Source organism: Rhododendron vialii, chromosome 3a, assembly GCF_030253575.1.
Source record: "Rhododendron vialii isolate Sample 1 chromosome 3a, ASM3025357v1".
Taxonomy (NCBI): domain Eukaryota; kingdom Viridiplantae; phylum Streptophyta; class Magnoliopsida; order Ericales; family Ericaceae; genus Rhododendron; species Rhododendron vialii.
Genome location: NC_080559.1, coordinates 33,167,533 through 33,178,014, shown reverse-complemented (window position 1 = coordinate 33,178,014; position 10,482 = coordinate 33,167,533). Strand labels below are relative to the sequence as shown.

The 10,482-nt window shown below is 39.7% G+C and overlaps 1 protein-coding gene across 1 annotated transcript; it reads left to right on the top strand.

Annotated features, from left to right (window-relative positions):
- The first annotated feature begins 5,448 nt into the window (after nucleotides 1-5,448).
- Nucleotides 5,449-8,376, top strand: LOC131321352 (cation/H(+) antiporter 4-like). Its single transcript, XM_058352338.1, has 3 exons — nucleotides 5,449-6,207; nucleotides 6,993-7,630; nucleotides 7,670-8,376. The coding sequence occupies exons 1-3, from the start codon at nucleotides 5,533-5,535 to the stop codon at nucleotides 8,088-8,090; spliced, it is 1,734 nt and encodes a 577-aa protein (XP_058208321.1). The 5' UTR covers nucleotides 5,449-5,532; the 3' UTR covers nucleotides 8,091-8,376.
- The last annotated feature ends 2,106 nt before the right edge of the window (nucleotides 8,377-10,482 follow it).

The window sequence follows — 10,482 nt, the reverse complement described above, 5'->3', positions numbered from 1 at the left end:
TCGTTGAGCTTCCCATTCCGAATCTCCATTTCATGGCATAAACGACTCTACAGCCTTCACCTAGATGGCCAGTGTGGCTACAAGCAGATAATAAGCTCAAGAAGGTCATACTATTCGGCTCCATTCCTTCTTCTGCCGTTTAACGACAAAATTGCAGGCTTCAAAACCTAGGGCATGGTCGTATAATAACAGCTCTCCATCAATAAGACCTGATATAATAGCACTCCAAGTAATGCTATTCTCCATCTCCCCAAACTTTAATTTGCAAAAAAATCCAACAATGAAGTTTGGACAACACTGCGATGAAGTCCCATTTTCAATAGCAAAATCAGACATTTTTCCTTGGAAAAGATTAACATTCTTCCCAAAAGGTGAGATACCCAAGGTCAATGTCCCACTGCTAGGCCTTACTTCACCTTGCAGTTTGTTAAAACAATTGTCAAGGTCAATGTCCCACTGCTAGGCCTTACTTCACCTTGCAGTTTGTTAAAACAATTGTAAACTTCCACAATATCCTGTCTTGAAATGTACCAAGAAATCAAGGTATTGTCAACTTGCATTTTAATGGAATAGGCCTTTTAGCTAGTTAACTGATTTTCTAAGAATAACCAACAAAGAATGACGCCATTGAAGAGAAATAACTTGATGATGAGTAATTTTAAATTCCATATGAAATTCTCAGTGAAGTGATTTGATTGGAGATCAATTTAAGTTGTTCAATGAAATGTTCAAGGATGGAACTCTTGGAAACCCTTTGCACTAGCTTCTTCTGCATCTCTTTTGCTTGAAAAATCCTTACACTAATTAACGTTGAAAGGCTGGCCCTTTATTTATAGTCTCTAGCCAACCAGGACTAAAACGAACCAGTAAAAAATAATTTGCGTCACATGCGCCTCAGGGGCATATGAATATTGCCAAGGGAGTGTGCATCCTGATTAATTTGCACAATTTTCGTAAGGCACATTTTAGTCGGGCCTCTGGCTGGGCGCAACCAAAATTTCTTCTTTTTTGTAATGTGTCTCAGGCGCATTTGAGTTGTTCCCTGGGCACATCCTATAATTTCCCTTTCTATAATGCGCCTCAGGTGCATATGAATTGCGCCATGGGAGCATTCAGTGCGTTTTTCTTTTTTGATGTAATGAACTACTGAAATAGACATTCAGTTTTTCATAAAACAGCCAAGAGGCATACCAATGCACCAACATTTCACATAGAAATCCATCATTCTGATTCAAAACACATTTATAGTTGTTGCCAAACAATGTATCATTCAGATTGACGCTTCCAAAAAAAAATACCAATCGCAAGCAAGAATATCGCTTGTTTCAATGCAGGGAAAGAGAAACTATATGTTCAACTACCATTTATCGTTGGATCCCGCCATCATTTAGTACTTTAAAAACACTATTTATTGATATATAATGGGTCTTGATCCAATTTCAAATGAGAAACATACATGCGTTTTGCCAGAACGAATTATATTTTGACCCATCGAGGGTAAAATGGTCGCTTCATTAGATATACAAATGATTTTTTTTATCCAAACTACTTTGGCTGGAAAGTAAATCGGACAAGCTTTCTAACGGTTCGAACCACGCGAAAATTAGAGTTAGGGAGTGTCCGGGGCAAGTCCTCAAAGTTTAACATGTTATGCAGCATTACAATGCGCCTCAGGCGCACTCCTTTGCGCCCAGGCGCATTACAATGCGCCCCGGGCGCATCATGAACGTTGCAAACAAGTCCAACTTTGCGGACTTGCCCCAGACACTCCCGAACTTCAATTTGCTCGTGGATTGAACCGTTAGAAGGCTTGTCCAGTCTAATTACCTACCAAATTGGTTCTAATGAAAAAAAAAATTGACATCAAAATACATGACATTTTTACCCTCAATTGGTCGGAAAAAAAATCTTTCAATAGAACGCTCGTATTGTTTTTATTTTATATTGGATTAAGACCAATTATATAATGATAAATAAGGTCGTAACAGTATTAAAAAATAATAGAAATGACCAATTAACATAATGAAATTTTATTTATGAAAAGTCAGTCGAACGGAGACCGATTCAAAGATCATTGGAGAAACAAAGGCCAAAATTCGTTTTCATGCCCATTTACATATTCAAAGTTCCATTTGACGCACATATCCCTAGTTCTGTGGTAATTGTTCATTGGGCTCTTCACACTTCATTAAATAATCAAAAACCGTTTCATCATCAGGATTCACCCTAGGCGAGATTTGTGGTGAGGGTGAGAGATAACCAGACGGAGTCGAGCTCAAAGGAGTGCTCCTTTGGAGAGTCTTTTTTTTTTTTGTAATGTTATTATGTATGATCCAATAATAGTTAAGTTTTCTCCCAATTCGTGTGTGAGTGTTTGATTTTGATGCTCAGCACGCTACACGAGTCCACTCAATGAGCACTCTTATGCTCGAACAACCCTTGGAGTCACTTCGTATGGGCTTCTTGTGCCTCTCTTATGATTTAAAAATCGTTATAATGTTTGAAGGATTGCCATCTTTTAGTCTCGCTCCAATTCGGACTAGAAAAACTCAGTTAAAAAAACAAATTAAAAATATTTGCTGCATCGCATGTGCCTCAAACGCATTTACTTTGCGCCCGGGCGCATTCACATTTTCTATCCTTTTTTAATGTGCCTCAAGCGCAATTGAATCATGCCCCGGGTGCATTCTATTTTCTCTCATTTTGTAGGGCTTCGCAAGCGAATTTCAACAGCACGTTGGGAGCATTCAGTTTTTTTCTGTTGATGTAATTTCATTCCTACATATAACATCCAGTGGCTCATAGATTTTAAGAATTTGAAGGTGTGATTGATTTCTAGAATCAAACCCATGGATTGATCATTAGGCTTCAACGTAGCTCCACTTCGGCTACTCTCCGTACTTCTTCAACTCTATCCCACCTCTCAACAACAGCTTGAACTTTACTTAGTGTAATAGCTGGCCACCATTTTTAGGTTCCAAATATAAGAGCCATTTTGCTACATATTCCCCTCATTTTTTGGTTCCCATGAACTCAACAGGCTGCCGATAGCACTCCCAAAATCCTACCATATGTAAAAGTCACTAATTTCATAATCATACCAAATGCCCATTCCATGACCGGCCCAACAAATCCTCGTTCAGCTTCCCATTCCGAATCTCTATTTGATGGCATAAACGACTCTACAGATGGCCATTTCATCACAAAAACAACTCTACAACCTTCAAAGTGGCTACAAGCAAATAATAAGCTTAAGAAAGTCATACTATTCGGCTCCATTCCTTCTTCTGCCGTTTGGACAAAATTGCAAGGCTTCAAAACCTAGCACATGGTCATATTATATTGGCTCTCTGATATAATAGCACTCCATGTCATGCTGTTCTCCATGTCCCCAAACTTTGCAGTCAACTGCAACAATATCCTGTCTTGAAATGTACCAAGAAATTAAGATATTGTTGTCAACTTGCATTTTAATTGAATAGGACTTTTAGCTAGTTAACGGATTTTCTTGTGACGAAAGCATAACCAACAAAGAATGCCGACATTGATGAGAAATAATTTGATGATGAGTAATTTTATATTGCATATGAAATTCTCAGTGAAGTGATATGATTGGAGATCGATTTAAGTTGTTCAATGAAATCTTCAGAGATGGAACTCTTGGAAACCCATCGCACTGGCTTCTTGGGCGTCTCTTTTGCTTTAAAAATCCTTACAATAATTAATGTTTAAAGGCTGGCCTTTTATAGTCTCCATCCAACCGGGAGTAAAACGAACTAGTCCAAAAAAAATTGCATCACATGCGCCTCGAGCGTATTTGAATGGCGCCAAGGGCATGCATCCTGATTAATTTGAACTCTTTTCGTAAGGCACATTTAAGTCACACCTCCGGCTGGGCGCAACCAGAATTTCTTCTTTTTTGTAATGTGTCTCAGGCGCATTTGAATTGCTCCCTGGGCACATCCTATTTTTTCCCTTTTTATAATGCGCCTCGGGCGCATATGAATTGCGCCTTAGGAGCATTCAGTACGTTTTTCTTTTTTGATGTAATGAACTACTGAAATTGACATTCAATTTTTCATAAAACAGCCAATACCAATGCACCAACATTTCAAATAGAAATCCATCATTCTGATTCAAAAAACATTTATAGATGTTGCCAAACAATGTATCATTCAGATTGATGCTTCCAAAAAAAATACCAATCGCAACAAAGAATGTCGCTTGTTTCAATGTGGGGAAAGAGAAACTATATGTTCAACTCCCATTTATCGTTGGATCCCTTCATCTTTTAGTACTTTAAAAACACTATTTATTGATATATAATGGGTCTTGATCCAATTTAAAATGAGAAACATACATGCGTTTTGCCAGAACGAATTATAATTTGACCCATTGAGGGTAAAATGGTCGCTTCATTAGATATACAAATGATTTTTTATCCAAACTACTTTGGCTGGAAAGTAAATCGGACAAGCTTTCTAACGGTTCAAACCACGCAAAAATTAGAGTTAGGGAGTGTCCGGGGCAAGTCCTCAAAGTTTAACATGTTATGCAGCATTACAATGCGCCCAGGCGCACTCCTTTGCGCCCAGGCGCATTACAATGCGCTCCGGGCGCATCCTGAACATTGCAAAGAAGTCCAACTTTGCGGACTTGCCCCAGACACTCCCGAACTCCAATTTGCTCGTGGATAGAACCGTTAGAAGGCTTGTCCAATGTAATTACCTACCAAATTGGTTCCAATGAAAAAAAAAATATACATCCAAAGACATGACATTTTTACCCTCAATGGGTTGAAAAACAAATTCTTTCAATAAAACGCTCGTATCATTTTTATTTTAAATCGGATTAAGATCAATTATATAATGATAAATGAGGTTGTAATTTTATTAAATGTGTTGGAAACGACCATTTAAAATAATGAAAGTTTATTTATGAAAAGTCGGTCGAAGGTAGACCGATTCAAAGATCATTGGAACGACAAAGTCTAAAGTTTGTTTTCACGCCCATTTACATATTCTAAGTTTCATTTGATGCACACATCCCTAGTTCTTTGGTACTCGTTCATTGGGCTCTCCACACTTCATTAAATAATCAAAAATCATTTCATCATTAGTATTCACCCAAGGCGAGATTTGTGGTGAGGGTGAGAGATAACCAGACGGAGTCAAGCTCAAAGGAGTGCTCCTTTGGAGAGTCTTTTTTTTTTTTTTTTGTAATGGTATTGTGTATGATCTAATAATAGTTAAGTTTTCTCTCAATTCGTGTGTGAGTGTTTGATTTTGATCATCGACGCGCTACACGAGTCCATTCAATGAGCTTTAGTACAAGTTTGTTTTGATAAGTTGCTTTTCATTGAGAAAAAAAAAACCTAAAAAACATGGACCAAGGGGATATTGGATACCCTTGAGAGTCCAACACAAAAACCTGCTCCTAAAAGAATTCATAAGAGACAAGGACGATGGTTCAACAGCTAGTCTGGTATTTGATTCCAGTTTACAATCCGTGAGCCTATTTGTTGTCGTGGCTATGCTTCTCAAAGAGCTCAAAATCCTCAATTCAGAGCTCGGTCGGTTAGCACTAGCTTCATCTCTCTCCAGTGAAATACTAGACATAACTCTCGCATTCATAATGAATACGCTTAGGTCTTTCATGGAAGACCATTCGTTATCAAGCACACTTCAGCTCATCGGATTGATTATTTGTTTCATTCTTGTTGTCATTATCATCATTCGGCCTGCAATGCTATGGATCGTCAAACAGACACCAGAAGGAAGGCCTGTCAAGGACTCATACATTTGCTCTGTCATTCTGCTTATTTTACTCGCTGGTGCATTTACTCACTGGATTGGAGAATTTCCTATATTGGGTCCTTTTATCCTCGGATTTGCTGTACCAGATGGACCGCCACTGGGGTCCGCATTGGCTGATAAGCTCGATTCCTTTGTTTCCGGTCTGTTTATACCACTTTTCATGACCTTGATCTCATTGAGGGTGAATCTGCAAGCCATAAATCTGTCTAACCCGTATGCGATTTCTATTGTCGTCCTCATCATTGTGGTTTTCTTGGCGAAGGTTGTTGCGTGTATCATACCTGCATGTATTTGCCGAGTGCCCTTCAAGGATGCTCTAGCCTTGGGCCTCATCATGAGCTCTAAAGGCATCGTTCAAATGTCCTTCTACAGCTTCTTCAGAGATGATCAGGTAACTAAACTCGCCGTTATTGAATTTCCCCTTTGTTCGAGATCTCACTGATTTGTAGGAATTGGCCACTTACATGCTCCCATCATTTTAGTTGTTTGTTTAAATGAAAAAGTCCTTTTCTGACAAGAGATTTATGTATCCAGAAAAACTATTTGATGTATATTTGGCATGTTTGCAAACTAAGATGGGGACTTTTTTCCATGTCCAATAGGTACATGTAAATGAGCCATATCATTCTGTATGAAGTTTCTGTAAGTAAAGTCTGTTTGTATGTACTGTGTTACCCTACTTACATACGCTGTTATTTTCATAAATTCTAGATATACAGGATTGGAGAGATGTAGATAAGTGCACATAGCACCTCTATGGTCCAGAATTGTTGCCCGCACTTTCACATTGGTTGCAGGGGTGGATCTGGGGGGAGACCCTCCCCCCATAGATCCACCGCCAATAACCACAAAATCAGGAGCTCGCACCCACTAGGTCGGAATATTACAGGAGCTTGCCTCCCCTAGGTCGGAATCCCGAATCCATCCCTAACTTGATGAATCTCTCGCAAACTGCATTTTCTGGCAGTTTTAAGTGTCCCAATTCTGCAAGTTTTGATTTTTTTTTTGTGATATTTTTCATGGGTGAACACAGCACATTTTTCCATGTTGCAACCATAGTGGATGCAACATGATGTTATTGCTTCCCAAATGTTGAAACTCAACGACACAAAATACTTCAAAACCATGGCAAGATGCCTTCTAAACAAAGTTTCCCTTTTATATGTACTACTGCAGGCATTCAATGAGGAGACATTTGCATTGCTTGTGACTAGCACAGCAGTGGCATCAGTGGTCCTTCCACTCTTGGTAAAACAACTCTACGATCCATCACAGAAATATGCAGGCTACCAAAAAAGAAGCATCATGCATTCCAAACAAGGTGGTGAGATACGTATAGTCATGTGTATCCACAGGCCAGACAACATCTTGGCATTCCTCAACCTCATCGACATCTCCTGTCCGACCAGAGAAAGCCCTATGATGGTTTATGCCCTTCACCTAATCGAGCTCCACAGTCGAGCTCTTCCCCTCTTCATCTCTCACGAAAATCATCAAAATCCCGAAGAAAGCCCCTACTGCGGCGATGTGGTCTACGCTTTCGGTCACCATGAGAGAAGGCACAAAGGGAGCATTTGCGCACTGGCCTTCACGGCGATTTCTCCGCGAAAACTAATGCATGAAGATATATGTACTCTTGCTCTGAACAAAACTGCTTCCCTAACAGTAATCCCATTTCACCGAAAATGGGCGGTTGATGGGACGGTTGAGTCGGAAGATTTTGAGCTGAGGTCAGTTAATTGTAAAATCCTTGACATGACTCCTTGTTCTGTTGGGATCCTAGTTGATCGTGGTCGCCATCAGGGGGGCCTCTCGTAGCAGCGGTAGCAACGTGTGGCTGTGATCTTTTTCAGGGGGAGCGATGACCGTGAGGCTTTGTTTTACGCCAAACGGATGGCAAAGAGTAGGACCTCGGGCATCGGACTATCCATGGTTAATTTCAAACCCATGGTATGTGAAGCTTCTGATGAAGGGAAAAAGCGAGACTCTGAGGTGTTGAACGAGTTTACGAACGTTGGTGGGGGGGAAATGGTCTACGTGGAGGAGGTAGTGAAAGATGGGGCGGAAACTGAGTTGATAGTAGGGGAAATGGTGGGCGAATTCGACCTCATAATCGTGGGGAGACATTGGGGTGTGGAGTTTCCACAGACGTTGGGGTTGAAAGGGTGGAGTGAGTTGCCGGAGATGGGAGTGATCGGAGACATTCTTTCGTCGTCGGATCTCAAGGGTAGAGCATCTGTGCTGGTGGTGCAGCAACAGAAAACCACTGCCTAAAACTGTGATGGAAGGTGCAACTTTTATCAATGTTTAAAGGCCCATTTTGGTCTTCTGCAGTGGTCCTGTGGAACTTGTTAACTCTCAAATTACATAGCACTGGATGAGATGTATTTTGCTAGAATTGCGTATTGTATACTAACATATTTTAAGGGCAAATAGATGAGAGGATACAACAAATGTCTTGATTGAAAGAAAAGGAAGGAAGAGTACAATAAGTTGGATCAATGTGTATGAATATGAGCCTTTTATTCAGCATAAATATCTGTGAAAGCAATTGTATGTTTGTTTTTGCTCTGATAATTGAGAAATTCATGGAGAAGAACACCAGGTCCGGCTTCAGGGCTTCTCTTGGGAGCGGCTATTCGCAACAAGTGAGATAAGCTATAGATAAATTAGTTTTGGCCGCATCGAATTACACTTGGCCGCTACGAATTACTCTTGGTCGCATTGAATTGCACTTGGCCATATTGAATTGCACTTGGCCGCATGGAATTGTACTTGGCCGCGTCGAATTGCACTTGGCCAAGTGCAATTCGACGCGGCCAAGTGCAATTCCATGTGGCCAAATGCAATTCGAAGCGGCCTAGTGCAATTCAATGCGGCCAAGTGCACTTAAACGCGGCCAAGTGCAATTCGAGGCAGACATGAGTAATTCACAGTAGCCAAGTGCAATTCGATTCAGCCAAGAGCAATTCAATGCTGCCAAGTGCAACTAAACGCGTCCAAGAGTAATTCATAGTGGTCAAGCAAAAATCGATGCGGCCAAGAGTGGATTGATTTTTTTGAATAACCGAATACTTTTGTTTGTTAATAATGCATAATTAATTCCATCCCTGGTACACTGCTCCTTTTCTTTTTTCTTTTTTTTTTTGACAAATTGTTTCAGCAAATACATTATTTTTAAGTTTAGAAATTACAAATAATTACTTATTTTTAAAGAAAACTTAGCAGAACTGGGCTGGTCTTAAGGTACTTACAATTGAATTGAATGAAAGTCGAATTTAATTAACTCAAACATGACTCGAATGAGTTTCAAAACATGTTCAAACCTTGGCTTGTTTGTATGTTAAAATACTGGTTTTTAATTAAGGAGAAGAAAAAGAACATGACACCCATTGCAAGTGGAGTGGAGTGCAGTTGGTGTCTCCCTTATACTCCGACGCACATGGGCAGGGTTCAATTCCTGAGGTTCTTGCGGTGAGCACCCATCCCTCTCCTCAAGCCCCCTAGAATATAGTAGATTAGGAATAAACGAATGACAAAAAAAAAAAAAAACACCATATTACGTCACAAGTAGTTTTCTTCATAAACTAAATTTCCAGACGTCACAACATTGCATAGCTATTTGTAGGAAATTTCAGCGCATCTATTTCAAGTCCGAAGCTAAGATACTACCATGTGATATGAGCGTTAAAGCAGATGTTTAACTCTCTCCAACAGACTATGGAGACTTGAAACTCAAGTATTGAGCAAAAAATTCCAAGCAGTAAACTTCATGCACATGTATTTATTATAGAAAAAAAACAAACCTTCTTTGTTCGAAGCGAATACATCTATTTTCAATTTAAGAAAATTCTACTAGGAGAAAGGAATGTGGGAGTGGGGTTTGAACTCTCACCAAATTAAGTGTCCATTACCTGCTCTACCAACTGAGATGGGAGGCAACTTCACGTTTACCCTTTTTTCCTATAACATTTTCCTCCACTTTTCAGTCTCCCCCACAAGTTCAAAGGTCCAAACATAAGTTTGAAAATTCCATCTTTTGTGATGCATGTGGTATCTAGTGTATACGAGTTTCCAAAGATAAAAATGAATGGTACTATATGATTGTCGAAGACTCTGGAACACAGGAAACCCAATATATTTGGAAACGTCTACGTTAATTCCTATCAAGACCACATATTCCTTCTATTGTAGAGATTTATCATTTTCTTAAAAATCGGATGTCCCATGTACTAGACAAGGTCCAAACCAAAATAGAAAGAAGAGAGGAATTACAGGGCTAAAAAGTAAAACAAAGGGAACTTGAGGGGTAGCAAAGACTTCCTGAAGCTAGAACCAAGTCAATCACATTCTAAGCTATATAGAGCTATGTATTGAACTCATTACTGGGAAATTTAGAGGGCTAATTTAGGGGGGGTGTTTATCCCAAGCAATCTGATACTCAATAGATTCAGCAGTTATATTGTAATTGGTGGACACAAGGACTCACTAGGTGCTCAGAGGCTTCAAACAACCGAGTCGACTTGACGGCACAAACCAAGCAGAATATGTGCAAAAGCAGCAAAACCCAGATTGTTACTTTGGGGTTTGTTTCCACATCAACTACGCAAAAAAATGAGGAGAAAAAACTTGACTATAACATAGGCAATCCAAGAGAAGAAAGGAC

Excerpts from the sequence above, each read along its gene's own strand:
- LOC131321352 (XM_058352338.1), top strand. The coding sequence starts at position 5,533 with ATGCTTCTCAAAGAGCTCAAAATCCTCAATTCAGAGCTCGGTCGGTTA. Across the intron at positions 6,208-6,992 it reads GCTTCTTCAGAGATGATCAG|GCATTCAATGAGGAGACATT; the intron begins GTAACTAAACTC and ends GTACTACTGCAG. Across the intron at positions 7,631-7,669 it reads CGCCATCAGGGGGGCCTCTC|GGGGAGCGATGACCGTGAGG; the intron begins GTAGCAGCGGTA and ends GATCTTTTTCAG.